The sequence below is a fragment of the Cyanistes caeruleus genome, chromosome 3 (assembly GCF_971803275.1).
Source record: "Cyanistes caeruleus chromosome 3, bCyaCae1.hap1.1, whole genome shotgun sequence".
Lineage (NCBI taxonomy): Eukaryota > Metazoa > Chordata > Aves > Passeriformes > Paridae > Cyanistes > Cyanistes caeruleus.
This window is the reverse complement of record NC_141703.1, coordinates 95,341-119,455: the sequence shown is the minus strand read 5'-3', so window position 1 is coordinate 119,455 and position 24,115 is coordinate 95,341. Positions and strand designations below refer to the sequence as shown.

At 48.6% G+C, this 24,115-nt stretch overlaps 1 protein-coding gene across 1 annotated transcript; it reads left to right on the top strand.

The window, feature by feature from the left end:
* The first annotated feature begins 703 nt into the window (after window positions 1-703).
* On the top strand, window positions 704-24,012 carry LOC147653853 (uncharacterized). The gene is made up of 12 exons (XM_086879454.1): window positions 704-1,423; window positions 2,209-2,335; window positions 2,970-3,080; window positions 10,707-10,807; window positions 17,899-17,990; window positions 20,278-20,460; window positions 20,555-20,718; window positions 20,802-20,881; window positions 20,959-22,152; window positions 22,247-22,410; window positions 22,494-22,572; window positions 22,650-24,012. The coding sequence occupies exon 1, from the start codon at window positions 880-882 to the stop codon at window positions 1,375-1,377; it is 498 nt and encodes a 165-aa protein (XP_086735580.1). The 5' UTR covers window positions 704-879; the 3' UTR covers window positions 1,378-1,423; window positions 2,209-2,335; window positions 2,970-3,080; window positions 10,707-10,807; window positions 17,899-17,990; window positions 20,278-20,460; window positions 20,555-20,718; window positions 20,802-20,881; window positions 20,959-22,152; window positions 22,247-22,410; window positions 22,494-22,572; window positions 22,650-24,012.
* Window positions 24,013-24,115: the final 103 nt, after the last annotated feature.

The window sequence follows — 24,115 nt, the reverse complement described above, 5'->3', positions numbered from 1 at the left end:
CATCTATAAAAAAGAAATAAATATAGGGAGCTATATATATATAAATTGAAATAAAAACAAATAAATACAAGTAATCTAAAACTAGACAAGTAGATTAATATTCAATATGAAAAATATGTGGATAGACGTTCATTTTATATTTATATATAAATATATATAAATATTTACATTATTTATATTTTAATTTTTATATTGATTATGCATTATGTCTATGTGTATAAATATAGATCAATATGATAGAAATAAATATTAAATACAATTAAATGAGGGGGTATTTTGTTTTTTATTTGGTTAGCGGCAGGGCTTGCTAAGTTTCGATGCGGGGGTTTTTGGGGGAGTTCCTTGGAGAGGAGTTTTTGGAAGGGGGTTGCACACGTGGTTTCTTGCCTCGCTTCTCTGCACGTGCTGGGGCGCCCCCCCGCCCACCCCAGGCTGAGCTGTGCGGCAGTGCTGTTGCCTTGTGGGCACAGAGCGGTACTGCAGCTGTGCTCCTAGCCAGGTGGGACCGGGCGGGGCCGAGCCCAGCCGAAGCGTGCGGGCCCGAACCGAGCCGAAGCGGGCTGGAAAGAGCCGAACTGAGCGAAGCTGCGTCGGGACCCCACCCCGCAGGAGCCGGCCGGGAGGACCCCAGCAGAGGCGTTGACTCCAATGCCTGCCGCCGCAGGCGGGGCCGCCACCCAGCTACGGAGCCACTGAGCCCCGCTGCCATCATCCTCGCCCCGGGAAAGGCGGCGGAAAATCGGGCGGAGTGCTCGGAATCGGTCGGCGTCGGCAGGTTTTTCGTTCACACAAGTTAGACGTGCTGAGAGCAGCGGGGGCCTTAATTGTGCCATAACAAAGCTGGCCGCTCAGCCGGAAGTGGCTTCAGCCACAACAAAGATGGTGGCGAGGAAGGGCGGAAGTGATGTCATGACACACACAGGATGGCTGCCCGGTCGTGGCTGGCTTGACCTTCCAAGGATGGCGGCCAAAAAGGCGGGAAAATGGAAGGACCCTGGGCAGTGGGTGCATGCTTTCGACTGCCTGACAAACACCCCGGCGCCGACGCCGCTCCGGTGCAATTTTCCATGGCTTTTCTGGCCGTGCGGACACGGGCTGTGCGCTCGGCAGTGCCCGGGCCAGGCGCGAGCCGGTCGGGCACCGACAGGCAGCGGTGAAGACGCCTCTCTCTGCCGGGGTCCTTGCCGCGGCCGTGTTCTGGGGCTTCTGGCACTCGTGACGACCCGTACGTTGCTGCCGCTCCTCTCGCTCCGTTCTCTCCCCCACGGCCCGGGGAAATGGCGGAAACCCCAATGGCATCGGGACCGAACGGTCGCTCCCCGGCCCTGGGACCGAAGCAGCCCGAGGAGGCGGCTGCTCTGTGTGCCGGAACAGTGAGAGCGGCGGGTGGGGCGGGGGCAGGTTAGCAACCGAGTATATACCTGTAAGTATAAAGATGATCACAATAGATATTAAAAAATATTGAAGATAAAGGGGCTGCTTGGTTTTTATTTAGTTAGAGGCAGGGCTTTTAAATAAATAAGAAAAATACAAATAAATAAAATATTTAAAGAATGAATATATAAAGGTATAGAGAAATATATATATATAGACATATATATATATATGTAGGTGTAAAAATAAGTAATAGCAATATATACATATATATTGATTTATAATCTATAATATGATTTCTGTACGTATAGATGGTAATATGATATCTTTTAGGATATGTTATGTGTTATGTATATCAACAAGGTATATAAATATGATAAAAATTATATATTAAAATATTTTTAAATACCGTTTAAGATAAAGGGACTGTTTGGTTTTTATTAGGTTAGCTTCGGGGCTTTTAAATAAATACAACAAAAATAAAAACATAGAAATGTATATTAAATATATAAAGATATAGACATACGTGCAACCAGAAAAGTAAAGATATATAAGTAATGCCAATATATACAAACAGATTTATATTTAATATATATTATTTATATTTATTTAATATATGTATTATATATATAATAAATATATATCATTAAAATGTATATAATATATTTAATATATAATAACATACGTATACATGTTAAAATAATATATTTTGATACTTTATATATTGCTTGTCATATATAAATGAATATAGTATATAAATTTAAACATGTGTGGTGGAAATAGATGTTAATTTGTTTTTTTTAAATTTTCATTGTTTTGATATGTTTCTTGGAGGCAATCCTCCCCTTGCAGCTGCTGACAGCACTGAAAACCTGTGTGCTTCGTGGTGTCTATTGCCCAGCTGTCTACAATTCCATTGTGTTTGGTGCATTAAGTCACACCCAGCTGTGTGGGATGGCAGGTGAGCACATTGCCCGACCCTTTTAGCTTTTCTGGCTCATGCACAACTTCCTTTCCTTTTGGATATGGAAAACAGGGAAGAGAGGGTAGTGTGACATTAGCACTAATTTCTAGCAGATTTTTAACTGCCCCTGATGCTCGTTCATCTTTGCAGTGTGGGTTTTCATGCTGACAAATCCTCTGCTTTGCCTTCTGCTCACAGTCAGCTGGGCCCTTTATTGAACAGATTTATCTGCTACAAGGCTACGCAGAAGGATGGAAAGGAGGAACACAGGGGGAAAAAAAATAGATTCAAGGCCGTGCATTGATCATCTGATGTACTCTAGAGACAAACGTGGCTATCAGGGGTAAAATGGAGCAGCCCTTCTGGCCTTTTCAGTTGTATTCAGAGAGATGTTTGTCTTCTGTGAATATCTGGGTGCTTGGAGTTCACTCTGATTTCAACAAGCCCATCAATAATAAAACATTGTATTGATAGAACAAGATCTACTTCTGTGAAGTTGTGGCTCCACAGAAAAGCGGCATAAAGAAGGTAGCTGGTTTATTTGTATGATATGTAGCTTTTTTAGGATGTTTTGTTCTTTATATGGCGTTAATTCCAAATACAAGCCTGTGAACTTTGTGTTCCCCTTTAGGGGCTGGTTCTGGGGTAATGAGGAAACACAAGGCCTAAACACCTCTGGCTTGTCTGTCCAAGGATCTGCCTCAATTGTGGCTTCCATCCTTCTGAAGAACTCTTCAGCACAGTGAGTTACCTTCTATAACTATTCATTGTTGTATTGTTGTTGTGAGACCTCATTGCTGGGTGAGAGGACCAGGGGAAATGAAAGGCTGTATGCCACTGTTACTTCATCACTGAATTCTTGCACTCTGTTAAAATCAAAACAAAAGGGATTTACACTGTTAGAAACACTTAACTGTAAGTTAAGGTAAAGGTCACAGTGCTAAAATGTAAGAGCAGATAGCGTTGAGCTCTTTTCTATTCCCTCTCCGGCAGCTTTTGTGACTCCTGCCTCCAAGGTATCATCAGATATCCTCTAGATCTTGCAGTAGAAGAGATGCTGAACCATCAGCTGTTCCATATTCTACACCATGTGTCTTTTTACCATGCTCCTCTGAGAAGCATCTCTCCCTTCTCTGTTTCTTTGCAGACAAAAAGGGAGAAATTGGGATTGCCTTTGTTCTTTTGCCTGTTAATAAAATGGCCGCTTGTGGCTGTGTGCAGCGGCAACTGCATCACAGAATCTTAGAGGGGATTATTCACAGGTTAAGGAAATAATTCCTTTTTTTTGTCACTGCTGCACTGAATTTCATAGGCGTGTCTGTGGCTTGATGCCTAAGATATTTAGAGCAGGTTTTATTCTTACAGGGCTTTTGCACACTAAAGTGTGTGCCCAGGTTTTGTTTCCAAAAGTGAGGTATAGTGCTGGGTGTTTAATTTGGTATGTTACTTGTTCTGTTGTGTAAATAACTGCAGCTCCCTCCCTGTGCCTGTGTATTGCAGGGGCAGGTGAGCGCTGGTTCTAAAGGTGGTGATAATTAGGAATAAGCTGTTTAAGCTTGGATAAATGTTTAGAAATCATTGATTAGATATTGCTGTGTAAAATGCTCGCTTGCGGTGAGAGACTTCTCCAGGGTCAAGCTGTTCAGGTATAAGCAATTTATTATAAGGGTAAAGAGAGGGGACACCTCTGTCCACCACCAGCCTCGGCATCCACGTGGTCCAGGGGAGGGGGGAGAGCAGGGAGAGCAGGGGAGGAGAGGTTGGAAAAGGGGAGGGAGGGAGTAAGAGCAACAGAGGGAGAGCGGGGGAAACCAGGGAGGCTTAGGAGAGGGGGGAGACAAGAGAGGGGTAAGAGGGGAAAAACCAAGAGGGTAAGAGTAAGAGAGGGAAAGAGTGGAAGAGGTAAGAGAGGGGGAGAGGGGAGCTGAGAGAGGAGTAAAGGGGTAAGAGAGAAGAGCCAAGAGGTACGAGAGAGGTTAAGAGGTACGAGAGAGGTTAAGAGAGAGAGGTTTAAGAGTGAAAAGCTAAGAGAGCAAAGTTCTTGTCACAATCCAATGTATCTTTTTCTACAGTGAATATTCTAATTCCCAGTATCCAATCACTATGAGATACACCCACTAAAGACTTTACATACAGTGTTGCATTTGAGGCTCTACAAGCTTTACAAGTTCTTTCCTTGCTTCTTGGCCTTTGGGCTTTCTGTCAGCAGAAGGGCATTGTTTTATCAGCAGGGATTTTCCTTTAGCTGGCTTGGCTATTGTTCTCTGGTCATATAGTAACCAGTACTCTGTATCTTATGACTCAAAGCAGGCTTTCATTTCTACTTCGATTCTAGCCTTCTTTTTTCAGAATGTTCTGCCAAACAATCACATTCATAAGGTTTCTCTGTTTCACCCTCCTCAACAGGCAGCGAGTTGTGCTGCGCTCTGATAATTCCATACTCAACCTGTTCCTCATTTCTTAAAGGTTCACTTCAGCCTTGAATCAGCAGGTCCCTAGGTCCTGCTTCCACAGGATCATCTGGGCCCAGCACCAGAGAAAAGGACTCGTGCCACTCCCGGTCTTCGTTGGACACGATCTCCACCTTAAACATGATGTGGGCCACACCTGACAACAGTTCAGAGACACGGGGGTTACTGTGCAAGTCAGAGCCTCAGCCACCACGTCACCAGCTCGGCTCCCTTCGGCTCTGCTGGCACCAAGGGCAGAGTTTGCAGGGAGGGGAAGAAGCAAAGACGTGACTGAGAACATTCAGTCAGCATCTCAGTCCCCCCCTGCCCCGAGAGGAGGCAGATCCCTGTGAGCTCCCAAGGCCCTCTCCCATCCCTTCTCCTGCCTGACCTTCTTCCCTCCCTCCTGCACCACGAAGAGGGGGCTGGTGCCGTCGGAGACGGTGAGGGTGAAGCGGTCCCTGAGCGCGCTGCCGCCGCGGTGCCTGTAGCTGCCGCGCTTCTGGTAGATGTGAAGTCATCCATGGTGAAGGTGGTGGCCTGCAGAGGACGCTGCCCATGGCCGCTGCGTTCCATAAGCCCGTGCCGGGGCGGCTGCACCACCCCGAACGTCAGGGACTCCACCTGTGCCCGGACATGGAGGGGCAAAGCTGGGGACACGACCTCAGGACACTGCCCTTCCAGCTCAGGAGGCCCGGACAGGGATTCTGGCCAGGCCGCTCCCCTGCGTTGGTGTTCCCAACACAAGGGTTAGCACAGAACATTCCTGGTTCCCCCTAAGCCCCGCCCTGTCCTTGTCCCTCTCCCAAGGGATTTTGTTTTGTAGGTGTCTCCCTATAAAACAAGGCACATCCTACTGAATTCCTGCTTCAGCTGGTCTGAGACAGCTCCCACCCACCCCTGTGCCTGCTCCACGAACACAAGAGCAGCCCCCAGTCCTGCAGCCATTCTGGGCAGCGTGTCCCTTGCCACTTCTGCCAGGGCAAAAACCTTGGGGGCAGGATTTTGGCTCAGGCAGCCAGATCTCTTGCTGCAGGGGAAACAGCAGTGAGATAGAGCCAGTGTTAGACAGCTCAGCCTCTGGCCAGACCCAGGAAGAAGAGGAAGTGCCATTTCCATCCATGCTGAGCATAAATTCAGCGTTAAGTCTTTAAACACAAGCCCAGATGTGCAGCACAAGAGGGGAGCAAGGAGGCTGGGGGTGGTCCTGCCTTACCTCTGTGTCAGCATCTGTCGCTTTGAGCTCAAACTCCGTGATGGTTTTTCTCACCCCTTCCTGAACTGTCATCCCAAAGATTTGCACGATGGGCAAGGAGTCATCCACGGGGTTTATGGTGATGTCAAATGTCTGGCTCACCTCGGACAGGAAGAAAAGCTTCCCTTGCCGAATTCAGCCTTCCAAGAGTGTGACTTCATCGCAAGAGCACAGCGATCCCCTGTTTGGGTCTCTTCATTTCAGCCTTGTCTGAGCTGCTAAGCCCAGATCACTTCTTTATCCCTCCCCACTCATTAATTCTCCCTCTTTCTGTGATATTTACGGACATCCACTTTCCCTCCCTCTCTCACTCAGTTTTGCCCCTCTCCCTCTATGTGCAGCTAGACTTCTTCTCTTTCAGGAAGCAGGAAAAAGGCATTTCTCCAGGGGCTGGCTGTCGTCACTACGCTGTCAATGCACTGGATCAAAGCCAAGCTCCAGCAACAGTTGGCAAGCAGCTGAAAACCAGGCACCCAGCTCTTGGTGAGCCCACAGGGCAGGTGGCTCCCTGTTCCCTGCACAGGCCTTCCTCCCTCCCTGACCTGAGCGATGTGGGAAATCCCACAGCAGGAGAAGGAGGAACAGCCACATCTGCCCACTCAGGCAAAAGTCAGGCTGGGACTGACCTCGTTTGTCCCATCAGACACAGAAAAGGTGAAGGCATCCGTGTGCTTTTCCTCCTCACTGGTGTGGACGTACTGGATGCTGCCAGAGGCCAAGTCTGCCTGGCTGAAGGAACTAATTCTTGTCCCTGGAAAATGAACAACAGGGAGGAAATGTGCAGCAGAAAGAGCAAGGCAGGGAAAAACTACAGGAAGCAGGACATATTTAGGCATGAAGACTCGGTTTTGGCTGGTTCTGATCCAAGGCAGGCTGCCCCGTGAACCCTCAGCTGAGCCAGGGATTTAGCTGGCACAGAGCCTCCTAAAATTTCCTTCTCAAAAAGAAGTCCAGGCTTCTTTTCATCTCCTCCTGTTGGGAGTGGGCCTCCTGGGGCAGAGAAGCTGGGAGAAAAACTGTCCATGTAACACTTGGATTGTCGCTGCTGGGCAGGACTAAGCCAACCGTGGCATCACTGGGGATGAACCGAAGGCCTCCTGGCCTCACAGCAGTTTTCCAAAATGCCTTCCAAGGATCTCTTCTCTCTGCCCTTCCTTATACCCCTGCATTTAGTACCCAGTCCCATTTTCAGCACTGATTTATAGTGACATCTTTACAGCCCATTAGGTGTGACACAGCCACAGAAAGGTACCTGACAAGCATTTTAAAAAACACTTGAGCATTTTTAAATCTCTTTGCTGCGTTCAACAGTTTTTACTGCTGCTGTCAACCAACATCCTGACAAGAAGTTTGACACCAATATATCACACTAAATGGCTGCTGACAAGTGCTGGCCACACTACAGAAGACACCAGGATCTGATTTAAATAAACGAGCCACAATGGAATGATCAGCTAATATTTCCTCCGAGCTCATCAGCTGGAAAGGTTTGGGTTCTCTTTTGAACACTTCAGTACTCTCTCCTTAGGCTTAGGTCATTTGAATCATTACAGCTACTTCTCAGTCTGTGACTCGGTAGCCTTATTGGTTCCTCACAGACATGAAAAAGCAGAGAAATCAGAATCATCATCAGATTTTAAATAACAGGAGGAATAAAGCCCTTAATTCAAGTCTCCAAAGTACAAGATTCGCTGGTTAGTTTGCAATTTAGACAAAGATACTGCAAGTTTTTAATTTACTCTCACAGCATGGAGTAGTTTGCTTATTATAACTCATTCACTATTCCTGCCCTTTCAACATGTTTTTGTGAGAAGATGAGGCAAACCACACACCCAAACTGAGCTGTACAGGGACCGTCTGCATCTTGAAAACACAGAGCAGATATTTCCGCTTTCATCTCACGTTAACGAGAAATCTAAAGCTAAGAAGAAATACAACCTTAGATGAATATAATAAAATCAGAAGAGCGTATTTTATGACACCGCAGATCAAGATTAATTCATCAGGGAGAGGCAGCACACTCACACAGTCAGCAGAATAACAGCAGGGTGGAGCTGCTCCCACTCCAAGGCAAGAGCCTGCAAGGCCCATCCTTTGGGGACTCGTCTTTTGTGTGAAGGCACATTGTCTAGCAGAGGAAGAGGTTGGTACCTGGTGGAGCAGGGCCAAGATTCCATTTTCCCCAGGCAGCTCCCTCCTCTGCCTGCTGTAGCGCTGGCCAGGGCTGGGAGAGGAGGGGGAGTGTGTTCAGCACTGCTGCTGGAACGGAGTGGCCCTCTCAGGAGGATCCCGGTTGCTTCAGGACCTTGCTTTTGCACTGGTTTGTGTCCACAAAGGAAAGGCATGCAGAAGGCAGCACCATCACCCCAGCCCTGCAGTCAGGAGTCCATCAGCTTTCCCCACAGTGAATGTGGTTAAGGTCTCCTTAACCAAAGGAAAACTCAGCACCACTACAGATGTACAGAACATGTTCTTGGTCAGGGTTCTAGATTATGGTTCTAGGTCAGGGTTCTAGGTCAGGGTTCTAGATTATGGTTCTAGGTCAGGGTTCTAGGTCATAGTTCTAGGTCAGGGTTCTAGGTCATGGTTCTAGATTATGGTTCTAGGTCAGGGTTCTAGGTCAGGGTTCTAGGTCAGGGTTCTAGATTATGGTTCTAGGTCACGGTTCTAGGTCATGGTTCTAGATTATGGTTCTAGGTCAGGGTTCTAGATTATGGTTCTAGGTTATGGTTCTAGGTCAGGGTTCTAGGTCATGTTCTAGGTCAGGGTTCTAGATTATGGTTCTAGGTCAGGGTTCTAGGTTATGGTTCTAGGTCATGTTCTAGGTCAGGGTTCTAGGTGGCCAATCACTGCCGCCCTTTGAATCCAGGAGCGGTCTCGCCAAGCTCAGCCTGCTGAGTCGTGGCCCGTTCCCGCTCCCCCGTTTTGCTGGGGTGCCGCTCCGGCCGCTGTCGCTTTGGGAGCCGGCAGAGCCGAGCTGCCGCAGCCCCGAGAGGTGCTGCTGGGTCCCGGGAAGGGTGGGCGGGGGCTCCCCGTTCAGGTCCCGGCCGTAACTTCGCCCAAAGAAACGGGGAGAAGGGGGGGAGCGGGCGGGATCGCGGGAGCGAGGCCTGAGGGGACAGCGGGGGGTCGCGGAGACGAGCGCGGCGGGAACGGGCGGGCTGGGATTGGCGGGCCCGGCGCTGCCTCGGGCTGTGATTGGCTGGGCTGGCCGGTGTGGGCTATAAATAGTGTGAGCTGGAGGGGTGCGGGCCTTAGTTCGGCGGCGAGCGGTGGAGAGGCGGGCGGTAGCGGGAGGTGCGCGGGCGCGATCCAGGGAGCGCCGGTGCGCCAGGACGGGAGCCCTGCGCTCGCTGATCCGGGGAGCGCCGGTGAGGTCGGGTGCCATGCCCGCGTCTGCTGGGGCCAGCATCTGGGGGCCGGCGGTGTCCTGGGGCGGCGGGGCTGGTCGTGGCCAATTCTTTCTGCCACGTCCTGGGCTTTTCGGGCGGCCGGAGGCGGGTGCGGGGTCTGGAGTGGCACAGGGAGATGAGCTGTTGTTTCTGCGGGACAGAGAGGATCTGTTTTGTAGTTTCTGGATCGAAGATAATGTTTAAAATATCGAGAATAAAGCTGGGTTTTTTAGTTTTTATTATTTTAGTTTGATTTTATTTAAAATAATAACGATTTTCTTTATTACGTTGCTTTGTTTTGCTTGTTTTATTAAAATAATAAAATTATTATTAATTATAATTACTTTTAACAAGATATATTGTTATCCTTATATGTATTAGTTTAACTAAGTATTAATAAATAATGATTAAATATTATCTACTATTATTAAATACTATTTGTTAATCATTATTTAATTCAATATTTATTATTTATTAGTTTGTTATTTACTAATTATTTAATACTATTAAATAATAAATATTTATTAATAATTATTTAATTCAATATTTATTATTTATTAGTTAGCTAATATTTATTAGTTATTATTTATTGATTATTAATTAAATATTAAATAAATATAAATTATTAATTAGTAAAATATTGATTATTTACTAGTTCATTATTATTTATGATTTAATTATTAATTAAATGTTATTTATTAATTAATTCTTAAAATTAATTACTTTAGGGGCTTTTTTGCTGGATAGCTGATGTTAATTCAGTAGAGATTGTGGGGCTGGGGCTGAAACACCCATTGTGGGACCAGTGGAGACATAAAGCCCCAGAGTGTGGAATAAAGACCTTGGCACTTGAATCATGCCTAAACCAATGTGGGGCAATGGAAATACTGAGGCTGGAGCTGGATAAATGCCATGGGGGAAGGGGATGGAGCTGCAGCTCAGGGCCTGCAGGAGGTGCCTGGGGGATTAGCAGCCCCTGTCTGCTGGTACCAAGGAGAGTCTGAGGGTCTGGGGGCTGGGAGGGCCCAAGGGCACCTTTTGGGATGGGGGAGCAGGGGCCCAATGGCTATTCCCAGCCCCTGGTAATGCCTGGGGGGGGTGAGGGGGGGCCTTTGGGCAAGTGCTGGGCTGAGACCCAGGGGGAGGGGGAAGGTACCTGTTGGGCTAGAGGCCTCAAGTGTCCCCAAAGTTGGGCTCCCATTAGGGTGGGTAGGACAGTATCTAGAGACATTGAAGTGATAGTAATAACTGACTTGTGGCCTGATCAACAGCCCTGGGTTGCAGTGAGAAGCGGGAGCAACTTTCAGCCACCAGAAGTGGGAAGCTGAGGAGCAGGAACTCAGGAAGCAGAGCTGGAGCAGACAGAAACATGGTAGGGTTTAGGGTAAAACTGTTGTGGGGCTGGGATAAGGAATATGGAGCTGGGATGCGAACTGCGTGGCTGGAGCTGAAATCAGTGTAAGGGCGGGGATAGGGCCTTGCAGAGCTGTTCCTCCAGTAAGGATGGTCAGGTTGGGGCTGGAATGTGGGTTCAAGAGCTAAGCTCAAACCACAGAGAGCTAGAGCTAAAACAGAGATCCTGCCTGGAGAGCCAGAAAGCAGCATGATGTGGCACTGCTGGGAAGATGAGGAGGCAGAAGGATAGCACAAGAGCTGGCAGTCAAATAAAGCTTGTGGGACTGAAGCTGAAGTCACTGGGGCTGGGATGGGGACTGCTGCAAACACTGTTCTGAGGGGATAGTGACTGTACATGTGGGAAGCAAGCATAGAATGGTACACAACGGGGCAGGCTGTAAATACAGTAAAGATTGCTTTGGGGTTGGGATGGGGTTGGAGTGGCATTTCTCGGCCTTAAGGTGAAACCTCAGAGCTGGAACCAAGAACAAAAATCCTTTGTCTCAACCTGGAGCAGCTTCACCTAGCAGAGCGGAGGGAAAAGGAAGTGGATGTGGAGCTGGAAGAAGAGAGCTTGCAGTGAAATAAAGCTCGTGGGCCAAGAGCTGAAATCACTGGGGCAGGGAAGGGATCACTAGGGCTGGAGCTATAATCACTGGGGCTGGGATAGAGACTGATAGTGGTATTGACACGGCTGGGTGAGATAACTGTGGTAGCATTCATATGCTGAAATCACTGTAGGTCAGTAATATTGATGTTGGGGCAGGGTCAAAGGGCTGAGGTCAAGTGCAAAAGGTCAGGGGTCAATGGTTAAATTGGAAAGTCAGGGATTCAAACTTCAAGGGTCACATGTGAATGGTCAGTGTTCAAAGATCAAGAGTAAAGGGTCCCAGGTGCAATGTTATGGGTTAATTTTCCAAGGTTATGTGGTTCAAGGTCAATTATCAGGGAATCAAACTTCAGAGAGCTAAAGTCAAGAGTCAAAGGTCAAAATTCAGAGGTTAAGAGTAAAAGGTCAATGGGAGGTTGCCAGGGATTTGCAGGGAAGAGGAGTATTTATAAACTTTATCCATATTTCCCTGTAATTCTGGGTGTTTGGATTTCATTTGTGCTCGTCAGGATAAGCCATAAACAAGCCCCTGAACTCTGCATCCATGCGTCAAGCACTTCCACAGAAAGGCAAATCAGCAGTGATTCTAGAGGAAAAATTAGAGGTGATGGCTTATGATCCATGGGGAATTACATTGGGAATTGTGAAACTCAAACACATGGACTTGTGGAGGTGGAATTCCATTTTCAGCCTTGGGCACCAGGAGGAGAAGTGTCCTGATCCATAGCAAGGAAAGCCTGGTGCCCCAGTGTGTCAGGTGCAGACAATGTCCTGTCCAGGGAATGAGCGACAAGTCCCTTCTGCCCCTCCCCTCACCCGTAGGATGGCAACAGCACAAACTGAACTGTGAGGTTGATGAGCTCTCAGAGCAGCCCCAGGTGTGAGCAGTTATGGTAAAGAATGGGTGGGTCCTGCCCGGGGCTATTTTAGGGGGAGGGTTTCTGTCACTTCGCTTGAGCATGGAGTGTGGAGCAGTTGGAGCAGAGGGATTTTTGGTGAGCTCCTGGGGGGTATTTCATGGAATAATACTGGGAGTGTCTCATAGGATCTGGGAGAACAGCTGGATACACCTGGACATGGAGCATTGTTTAAAGCAGCATCTGAGCCAAGTAAGCCTGTGCGGGTTCGCAGGGATTTGCAAAAGGGATTTTCCCTTTTGATTTCATTTTGCCGTTTGCTCCCCAATTCCCCCCGGAAGAAATGGGTATTATGAGGACAAAAGGGGGGCATAAATTGAGGGAAGAAACTCCTGTTATTATCTATTTTTACACTGGGGGGGAGTCCACCTGTGAAAAATGAAGTTCACTCCTGTAAAATTTTAAAAATGTTTAATAAAGACAATAAGAGACATAAAGTAAAGCAAAGAGATACGGCCGGGTGCCTTGGCGCGCTGCCAAGAGCACACCTGGTATCTCAGGAGTGTCCTTTTTATCCCATCCTTGCTGCGAGAGGTTAATGCATATTCAAGCATGTCCCCTCCCTGGTTCCACCTTCTTGGATCATATTTTTTTTCAATTTTATTTTCTGTTGGTCAGCATAATTTTTGCTGGTCTAGCTGGTCAGCATTATTTCGGAGTTTTTGGTTTCCTTTCTGCTGCAGATGGTCACTTGTTGATAAGAGTCCAGGCCCCTTATACTTCCTCAGAGAGCAGATGGGCTTCATATCTTTCCCCCTTGCCAACGTCCTGGTACCGGCTTTTTGGTAACAGTTTGCTCTCCATTTCCTGCTGCTGATAACAGCCTGTTTTCCACAGCTTGATCCTCCCATTGTCTTGCCTGTTGGAGTTATCTTGCCTTCTCCAGATGAGACATATCCTTACCATTCAGAATTCCTATCTAAGCCTATAACTTGCTAAGAGAGAAAAGAATATAGTGAAAGCATATAATATATTTATCAGAATAATTGTGGAAAGCCAATATTTACAACATGAATTCACAACACACCTATGATTTAAAGGGTGCTGATTGGAGGAAAACCTGCCTTTTCCAGGGTGTTAGGGGTATCAGTGAACAGTGAATCCCCATGTTCCATTTTAAATGGAAGGGGGGAAATATTGTTGCTATTTTATGGGTTTGACTTGAGGGGAACCCCCCACTTTCCATCATCCTGAGGTTTAAATTGAGAAGGAAGCCTTATAGTCACTACTTTTTAAGGGTCTGATTGAGTGTTCCCCTTTTCCTATCATTTGAGAGATTTCAATCAAGGGAAAAACAACTTTTTACTTTTAGGGGATTAAATTGAAGGGGGGGAGCACTCATTTATTTGCTATCGTGTTGGTTTAAAAAGGCACGAACACCCCCCCCCCCCCCCCCCCCGTTGCCTCAGTTTCCGGGGTTCAATTGACAGAAACACCGGCTTTTCCAGCAGGGGTCACATGGAGCCGTGGCGCTGCTTTTGAGAGCGATTCTGACCCCTTACAGCCCTGCACGGCAGCGCTTCTGGCATTCCCTGGGGAATTTGGCGGCTGGGCAGCCCCCGAGGAGTGACAGAGCCGTGCTGAGGCCGGGCGGGCAGGCGGGAGCCGCGGCGCGGAGCTGTGTCTGTCCCGGCTGCTCTGTCCGCTCCGGGCGCGGGGCTCGGGCACCGCCGGGGCCCCTTCGGGCCGGTCCCGGTGCCGCTGGGCGGGCCGGGCTCTCCCGGGGCCGGAGCTGCCCCCGCCCGCCGGAGGAGCCGCTTTCCGGCCGGGAGCGTGGGGCCGCCCCCGGGTGCCGAGTGCCGCCGCTGCCGGGGCTCGCGTGGCTCCCCCGGTCCCCCCGCACCTGGAGCGGCGCCAGCCCGGGAGCGAGTCCCGGCGGGGGCCACTGGGGAACACTTGTGGCTTGTCAGCTTCCGAGTGCGCTGGCAAAAGCCGCTGGGAGGAGGGGAGGGGGAAAAGCCCGACCTGACGGGCTTTTTGTCTCGGGGCTTTGTCGATATTGCTCTTTAGCCGAGCTGTGCCTTTAAATAACGATGTGGTGCCTTCTAGAAACTGTGTCCAATACCTTTTGTACCCTTGCAGGAGGGCTTCGAGCTCAGGTTTTTCCATTGCCGAGTTAACTGCAGGTCCGAGCTGGCAGCGTCCCGTGCATCTGGGGTGCGTGAATCTGTTTGTGATGTTCATTTCCCCTGGATGCAGAGCTGGGCTTTTCGGGCAGACTGTATTTCTCAAGCCTCGGGGTTTATTTAAGCCTTGCACGCGATTTTCTGGAGACGCGGGCCGAGTGAGAACTTTGTCTTGGTGCTGTACTGGGGAATGGAATGCAGGGGGTCCCCGCAATATCCCCGTGGAAGCTGGAATGTCCGAGGGAATGGATGTGACAATTCTCGGGGCTGAACCTGGCTCCCAGCGCTCTGCAGCGTAGGATGCGAGAGAGCAGGGCCGGGGGACAGCAGGGTAGGGACAGCGAGGGGCTTCGTGCTCTGGGTTTGGTGTTGATGTTTCCAGAGCCAGAGCAGGTTGATTTGGTTCAGGTGCACTGGAACAGGATCCAAACCTTGGAAAGGTCTGAGATCAATTGGGAGGAAATGTTTTAAAATGAATGTGTTTCTTGATAGAAATCAGGTTTCAGTTAGTTTTTTAATAGATTTTAAAGGAAATTTTTTTTTGAGGAAAAGTGAAAAAAATGTTTATTTTAATAAGTAGGGCGTAGGAAGAAGAATGAATAACATTAGATAGTTTATTTGTTGTGGAGTAGAGATCAGGAGGTTTAGAAGGTTTTGTGTTTTTTTCACGTGTGTTTGGGATGTGGCGTGGGTCTTTTTGAGCCGTGGGGTGTTTTGGTGGTAGCTTGGGTTTTGGGATTGGAGTAAAGTTGAACAGTTTTAGAAGAAGTTACTATGGTTTTGGCAATTATTTTGTATTCACTAATCAATGATGTCAGGAAAATTAATCCACAAACACCAGAGGTTTATGTCCAAAAAGGAGACAGAGGAGTCCTTTTACTTTATTCGAATAAAGGGAGAGGCCATGGGGCATTCCCCTGGGGTTTCTCAAATTTTCGGAGGGCCGGCTGCTTGTCCCTTCTCCCTTTCCCCATAGGCTGAGGTACTTGAGAGGTACAGGCTTCCCGGAATGCCTGACACCTGGGGTACCTTTCCCCCCACCACGCATAATCCCTTCTTAATTCTTAGCTTTTGTGGAATTCATGATACTCTTTCAGTGCCTCTTTGATCTTTTAGTGGAATCCATCCCATTGTTTCTGTTGTCTCTCACTGATAGCTGCATCTTATCAGCAGACCCACAGCTTGTTTGTAAAGACAAACCCGTCATTCCTCTCTATGAGAAGTTATTTTCAAAAAAGTACAAAATGGATTTTTTGTTGTCTCGGTTAAACAATAGAGCTGAGAGAGAATTTGGGGTAGACTGCATTAGTATTGTATACAGATTGTACGTTAAAAGTTTTTTTTTTCTTTGTTAGTTTTGAAGTTACAGAATTTGCTTAAGCATAAAGCAGATGGTGGGGATATAATATAATGTAATTTTAGGACATCTTGATTTTTATTGTATATCTTTGGCTTAATGGTCAAATTATTTTTTACTTTTAGATATACTTTTATAGAGATACAGGTAAATATAAATAGTGGTAGTAATATCGAGTAAGCAGAGTTATTTATGTGGTTTTTATTCAATATTAGTTTTTGTGGTGGCACATAGTGTGTTGTTTCATTTTTTTGTGTTCACTACGTGAAATTTGGTTTTTGAATAAAGATGATTTTTATGAATGGGTTGGTTTGTATTTTAGGTAGAACCAATTAAAATAGATTTTGATATGTATTATTTGGTTTTGTTTATTGTATGTACGGGTTCAGATTGGGTAGGGTTTGTTTGGTTAGCTGAGTTTTGGGTGTTAATTAGGTGGCTTTTGTTAGATGCAGTTTTTAATTTTTGGCAGTTTTTTGAGTGGTTTTAAGGTGATTTTTAGTAATTGATTGTATCTTTTTTTTGGTTTGTAGTTGGTGTATAATAATGTATATGTTCTATTTATTTAATGTTGTGTTTTTTAGTTTAGGTGTTGATGATAAGTTTGGATTCCTTTCTGTTGTGGTGTTTCTTATTAGCTTCATTTCTGGGGACACAGGCATTTATATGGTGGCTTTTTATAGGTATATTTTTGGGGGTGGTGTTTTTTAACTTGTTGTAGTTTAGGTTGGTTTTTTGTTTTTAATTAGTTATTAAAATTTTTTATAGAGTCTTGGTAATTATTCAGGTATTACTATAAATGTAGAGCTTTGGGGTTTTTTTACTGATGTCTAGGGTTAGTTGAATGGCTTTGAGTTCAGTGACTTGGTTTGATTTTTTTTTTTAATAGTTGGTGTTGTCAGGAAAATTACTCCACGAACACCAGAGGTTTATATCCAAAAAGGAGACAGAGGAGTCCTTTTACTTTATTCAAATAAAGGGAGAGGCCATGGGGCATTCCCCTGGGGTTTCTCAAATTTTTGGAGGGCACAGCCTCCTTTTTTATCCTAATTCCCGGCCGCTTGTCCCTTCTCCCTTTCCCCATAGGCTGAGGTACTTGACAGGTACAGACTGCCCGGAACGCCTGACACCTGGGGTACCTTTTCCCCCTCCACCCCCAATGCATAATCCCTTCTTAACTTTTATGGAACTCATAGTGTTCTTTCAGTGCCTCTTTGATCTTCTACTGGAATTCATCCCATTGTTTCTGTCGTCTGTCACTGATAGCTACATCTTATCAACTGACCCACAGCTTGTTTGTAAAGACAAGCTCATCATTCCTTTCAGTGTGATGTGTGGAGTTCAATAGGGTTGCTTTTTATTTATGTTTAACTTTGCTGATGTGATAAGAACTGTTAGTGAAAGAGCATAGCATCTGTTTTTGCTGGTGGTTGTATGGCGTGGCTTTTGTTTGTTACCTGTTTTGGGTTTTTTTTTGTTAGTGAGATTAAACTTTATTTTGGGGTTAATTTGTGATTATTTTAAAGATTTTAGTGCAATTTAGGTTTTTGATTTGGGGGTGCTGTGATGAGACTGCTTTATTTGTTTTATGTGGTATTGGTGGTGTGGATAGAGGGAATACTTGTTTTTAAAATTTATTTTAGTATTGTTAGTTGAAGTGTTAGGATGCATTGTGTTTCAGTGTTGAATCTTTTTGAGGTGGTTTGGATTTTTTCTAGGTTAAGATTTTTTTCCCTTGGCTGGTTCTATTGATCATATGGGTGGGAATTTGATGCTGTTTGTTTTTTTGTTTTTGTTTTTTTTTTTAGGAATTGGATTTTTGCAGTACACCCGGAAGAATTTACTTTATTTCAAAACATACTAGTTTAATCACATAAAGATTCCCATATTAACTCGTCAGTCTTTTAGATTCTTTTTCTCATTTAGGTTTTCCAGAATTTACTGTTGATTTAGCAATCAAGCAGGGATGGCACTTCGTTCTTGAAAAGATGGCTATGGAAAAACCTGTGTCTAACAACATGTGCCTGACAGAGGGCAATGATTTTGCTGTTATTACAGGGCCAAATACGAGTGGCAAATCAACTTTGGCATGGAACTGCTGAAGGAGAGGAGTTTCTGGTGGGCTCCCAGTGGCATCTGATGGAGTGACGGTGAGAGCATCTCATAGGGTCTGGGGGAGCACGTGGATGCAACTGGACGTGGAGCACTGCTTAAAGGAGGTGGTGATGGACAAAGCTTTTTGCCAGGAAGCAGCACCTGAACAGCTGAGCCAGTGTGGAGTTGCAGGGGTGACCTTTCCCCTTTTGATTTAATCTTGACAGTCCCTCCCTGGTGCCCTCAATCTGTCACAAGAATTCCAAAAATAAAAAGGCTGAGTGAACAGTGAAAAGAAGGGGTATAGGTAAGGTGGAGTTCAGGTGTACCCCACCCCAAACCCTAAACAGCAGCCCTCACAGCGCTCCCGTTTCCTTGAGACAGCTGCAGGCAGGAACCCTAAAGCAGCAGAGTGCCAGAACCCACGAGAGGTGCAGGCAGTTCCCTGGTGCTAGGGCCAGCCAGGAAGAGATAGTGGGGGGACGATCCGCAGGGTTGGGGAAACAGGGGGTTTCCCGCCCCGCCCCACCCTGGGCTCTCTGTCCCTCCGCAGCCAGGGATTGCTCCCACCCCTCCTCGAGGCGGCGGTTGGTAAGGCTTCGTGCCTGGCCTCCGCAAAGAGTTCGGCTCTGTCAGCCTCTGCCCTGTCTCAGGGCCAAACTTAGGTAGGGTAGGGAGCAACTGTGGATTGCCTGGTCCGGGCTAAGGGACATCTCTTGGGGCCTATGGATAAGGAGCATCCCCGGTTGCAAGCGTAGGGTTGTAAGTTTGTAGGGTTCAGCGGGGCAGCTTGGCAGTGACACGGAGAGGCTGAGGGAGGGCTTCAGAGGTCAAGGGCTCGAGGGCTGGAGACAAACAGAGAAAATAAAAGGGGTATAGGTTGGGATATAAGGTAGAGTACAGGACTATTCAAACCCTAAACAGCAGCCCTAACAGCGCTCCCGTTTCCTTGAGACAGCTGCAGGCAGGAACCCGAAAGCAGCAGAGTGCCAGAACCCCCGAGAGGTGCAGGCAGTACCCCTGGTGCTAGGGCCAGCCAGGAAGCGATAGTGAGTGCTCGGGCCTACTGCTGTCGTATAAGCTGGGGTTTCTATCCTTGGGGTACCCTGGGCTCCCTGGCCCTCACTGACTGGAGAGTCTTCCTCCCCTCCTTGAGGTGGTGGTCATTTGGCTGTCAGCCAATACTGCTGTGAAGCAAGCCTCTGCCTCCCTGTGGGGTGAAGTGTGCAGCCCATGAACCTGGGCATTCTCTAGAGAAGGTAAGTGCTGGGTTTTCACAGATGTGCCACTAAGATCCTGCATTGATATTTGGTCTTCTTGGTTGTAGCTGACCAGGAGACGACATCCTGGCAATGGCAGGAGCTTCCCAGATGGCGAGGAGGCCTTCCTTCACGCCCCATGTGGATCCACCCCACCAAGCATCCGAGAGCTGAGTCGAAGGCTACCACCCGCAGAGGGGGGATGAAAGCGGGGTGCCGGGTCGGGGCTCGTGACCTGGGATTTTTGAGTCAGCTTTGGGGACGGGGAGGTCCAGGCTGTGGCCCCTTAGGCCACACGGTGGGAGAGCCTCACTTTTGTTCACAGTGCTGAGGTGTGCAGGACAGAGTAGCCTCGGGGCGTGGCGTGTCACTTGTCCGTCGTGCCTTCTGTGTCTTTTGTGCCTCTTGTGTTGTACGTGCCTTGCCCTATCTCTTCTGGGGGCTTACCAGAAACCCCAGCATCACTTATAGCATCTCCAATCTCTGGGCTCCTCGGCTCGGCTGCTCTCAGAGGCCTTGGAATCGCGTCTCTTTTGAAAAGCATCCGATCGGATGTCTTTTAGACCTCTTGTTCCGAGCTGTGTCAACAGCCGTGCGCCGCGAGGATCCATTGTTGCGGCTTAGGACTTGAAGAAACGCAAAGATAGGTAGGGGACTGCGGCCATAAGATTCTTGGGCCTCCGTCTTGGCGGTTCCTGGAGTTTGCCATTCCATCAGCATCTTCTTCCTCCCGGGTTCTGTGAGCTTCATCAGCTCACCTTCATTCTCACCCGGCTCATCTCGTTCCGCATTCTCTCAGTCCTTGCGGCCGTCCTTGTGGCCCAGAGTTTTGTTTCCCCATTGTGTCCCCTCGTCGGGTGTCTGGTGTGTCACGGGTGTCTGGGTGTAGTTGTCCCGGAGCTGCTCTGCCCTGCTGCCCAGCCTGGCTGTAGGTGTACAAGGCCAAGTCCCAGGCCCCTGTAATTTGAACTTTGTGATGTAGGGTGTAGTTGGGGTCTAGAACATATTCCTCGATCAACACAAGATGTCTGGAGCTGTGAAGTTACCCTGCAGCACTTTGACTTTTGTCTCAGCTCTCTTTCAGATGCGGATGGATGAAATCAGTGGCAGAGCGCCCCATCCAGGGTAAGGGGGTTCCCCCGAGAAGGTAAGTCAGTGTTTGTCTTTGCAGGGCAACTGGAACCGGTCCCTGTGTTACAGGTCTCCTCTTTGTCTTTATTTTTAGGAAATAGAGCCATCTAGCAGCAGTCAAGGTGAAGCGGGCAAGGTGAGCGTTGACCGGTGGAGGGAGGCTGTTGTTATCGCTGGGCTCTCAGTTTCTGGTGCAACGCCAAGCGTCCCTCCTTGTTTGCGTGCTTTAGGCGGTCCAGTCGCGTTTCGTCGAGACCCCGTCGCCAGCCGGCCGGCACGCCTGCTTCACCGCTCCCGTGAGCCCTGCGGAAGCGTCACAGGGACCGCGTGACGGAGCCTTTTCCACGTAAAGGGGCCTTGTGGCTGGCCTTCAGGAAGGGGCCGAGGGCTTCCCGTGAGTTGGGGATGTCGGGGGGAGGAGCGAGGGCCTGTTCAAGTCTCAGCAACGCCGCATCACTTTTTCTTCTCTTAACTCAGGCGTGCCCTGTGCTGATGGCGTCCGGCACCCGGCATGTCCGTAGCATGTGGCCTCAGGACACAGCCATTCATAGGAGACCGTGAGTAGCGGAATTGTCGGGTTTTGGCCGACGCCCTGCACAGATCAGCTGCTGATTTTCTGTTTTATTTTTTGTAGCTGACCTGGAGATGATATCCTGGAGATGGCAGGAACTTTCTGGATGGCGAGGCGGCCTTCCTTGGCGCTCCACATGGATCCTTCCCACCGGGCATTCGAGAGCATAGTCGATGACTGAGATCCGCAGAGTGGATGAAAGTTGGGACTCGTCGGGACTCGTGACCCGGGATATTTGAGTCAGCTTTGGGGACGGGGAGGTCCAGGCTGTGGCCCCTTAGGCTGCACGGTGGGAGAGCCTCACTTTTGTTCACAGTGCTGAGGTGTGCAGGACAGAGCAGCCTCGGGGTGCGTCGTTTCACTTGTCCGTTGTGCCTTCTGTGTCTTTTGTGCCTCTCGTGTTGTATGTGCCTTCCCTTATCCCTTCTGGGGGCTTACCAGAAACCCTGACGCCGTTCTTAACATCTCCAATCTCTGGGCTCCTCGGCTCGGCTGCTCTCAGAGGCCTTGGAATCGCGTCTCTTTTGAAAAACATCCGATCGGATGTCTTGTAGACGTCTTCTTCCGAGCTGTGTCAACAGCCGTGCGCCGCGAGGATCCATTGTTGCGGCTTAGGACTTGAAGAAACGCAAGGATAGGTAGGGGACTGCGGCCCTCAGGTTCTTGAGCATCTGTCTTGGCAGTTCCTGGAGTTAATTGTTCCATCAGCATCTTCTTCCTCCCGGGTTCTGTGAGCTTCATCAGCTCGCCTTCATTCTCACCCGGCTCATCTCGTTCCGCATTCTCTCAGTCCTTGCGGCCGTCCTTGTGGCCCAGAGTTTTGTCTCCCCATTGTGTCCCCTCGTCTGTTGTCTGGTGTGTCACGGGTGTCTGGGTGTAGTTGTCCCGGAGCTGCTCTGCCCTGCTGCCCAGCCTGGCTGTAGGTGTACAAGGCCAAGTCCCAGGCCCCTGTAATTTGAACTTTGTGATGTAGGGTGTAGTTGGGGTCTAGAACATATTCCTCGATCAACCAAGATGTCTGGAGCTGTGAAGTTACCCTGCAGCACTTTGACTTTTGTCTCAGCTCTCTTTCAGATGCGGATGGATGAAATCAGTGGCAGAGCGCCCCATCCAGGGTAAGGGGGTTCCCCCGAGAAGGTAAGTCAGTGTTTGTCTTTGCAGGGCAACTGGAACCGGTCCCTGTGTTACAGGTCTCCTCTTTGTCTTTATTTTTAGGAAATAGAGCCATCTAGCAGCAGTCAAGGTGAAGCGGGCAAGGTGAGCGTTGACCGGTGGAGGGAGGTTGTTGTTATCGCTGGGCTCTCAGTTTCTGGTGCAACGCCAAGCGTCCCTTCTTGTTTGCGTGCTTTAGGCGGTCCAGTCGCGTTTCGTCGAGACCCCGTCGCCAGCCGGCCGGCACGCCTGCTTCGCCGCTCCCGTGAGCCCTGCGGAAGCGTCACAGGGACCGCGTGACGGAGCCTTTTCCACGTAAAGGGGCCTTGTGGCTGGCCTTCAGGAAGGGGCCGAGGGCTTCCCGTGAGTTGGGGATGTCGGGGGGAGGAGCGAGGGCCTGTTCAAGTCTCAGCAATGCCTCATCACTTTTTCTTCTCTTAACTCAGGCGTGCCCTGCGACGACGCTGCCTGGTCCCGGCGTGGCCGTATTGTGCGGCCTCAGGACACGGCCGTTCGCAGGAGACCGTGAGTAGCGGAATTGTCGGGTTTTGGCCGACGCCCTGCAAAGATCAGCTGCTGATTTTCTGTTTTATTTTTTGTAGCTGACGGAGAGACGACAGCCTGGCGATGGCAGGAACTTCCCGGATAGCCAGGTGGCCTTCCTTGGCTCTCCGTGTGGATCCTCCCCAGCGGGCATCCGAGAGCTGAGTCGAAGGCTACGACCCGCAGAGGGGATGAAAGTGGGGTGCCGGGTCGGGACTTGTGACCTGGGATATTTGAGTCAGCTTTGGGGACGGGGAGGTCCAGGCTGTGGCCCCTTAGGCCGCACGGTGGGAGAGCCTCACTTTTGTTCACAGTGCTGAGGTGTGCAGGACAGAGCAGCCTCGGGGCGTGGCGTGTCACTCGTCCATCGTGCCTTCTGTGTCTTTTGTGCCTCCTGTGTTGTATGTGCCTTCCCTTATCCCTTCTGGGGGCTTACCAGAAACCCCAGCGTCACTTATAGCATCTGCGATCTCTGGGCTCCTTGGCTCGGCTGCTCTCAGAGGCCTTGGAATCGCGTCTCTTTTGAAAAACATCCGATCGGATGTCTTGTAGATGTCTTCTTCCGAGCTGTGTCAACAGCCGTGCGCCGCGAGGATCCATTGTTGCGGCTTAGGACTTGAAGAAACGCAAAGATAGGTAGGGGACTGCGGCCCTCAGGTTCTTGAGCATCTGTCTTGGCAGTTCCTGGAGTTAATTGTTCCATCAGCATCTTCTTCCTCCCGGGTTCTGTGAGCTTCATCAGCTCGCCTTCATTCTCACCCGGCTCATCTCGTTCCGCATTCTCTCAGTCCTTGCGGCCGTCCTTGTGGCCCAGAGTTTTGTCTCCCCATTGTGTCCCCTCGTCTGTTGTCTGGTGTGTCACGGGTGTCTGGGTGTAGTTGCCCCGGAGCTGCTCTGCCCTGCTGCCCAGCCTGGCTGTAGGTGTAAAAGGCCAAGTCCCAGGCCCCTGTAATTTGAAATTTGTGACATAGGTTTTACTTTGGAATCTAGAGGCTTTTCCTAGATCAACACAAGATGTCTGCATCTGTGAAGTTATCCTGCAGTGCTTTGAGTTGTGTCTTAGCTTCCTAAGCATTTTATTATTTGCTGCCGAATGTGGGGTTCAGAAGAGTAAGGAAAACCCATGCTGATTATATTGTATTGGTGCTTACTGTGTGCTGGGATAAAGGACTTTGTAATGGTGTTACTTAAGTTCATGTCTCTCAGGGTGGAGGCCTTTATGTTGTTCTAGTCTCTGAGCTTTTTGGAGGTTTTAATGCCTTTCTTGTCCCTAAGTTTATTTTCTTATCCAAAAATAACTCCAATACTGTCCCTACTACATAACTTTCACAGTAAAAGAGAACAGATTACTATAGCTGTTATGCTAAGGTCAGTAATAATGATGGATAAAAACTTTATAAAAGTACTGAAATTTGTACCAAATAGCTTTAGTTTATTTTTTCTTTGGCCTACCCTACATCCCAATCCCAGTAACATGTTTTAAAAGTGTATTAGTAATTATACCCTGTTTATTAGAGGAGGAGCA

Bases quoted from the DNA above. Each gene is read 5' to 3' on its own strand.
- LOC147653853 (XM_086879454.1), top strand. From the start codon at position 880: ATGGTGGCGAGGAAGGGCGGAAGTGATGTCATGACACACACAGGATGG.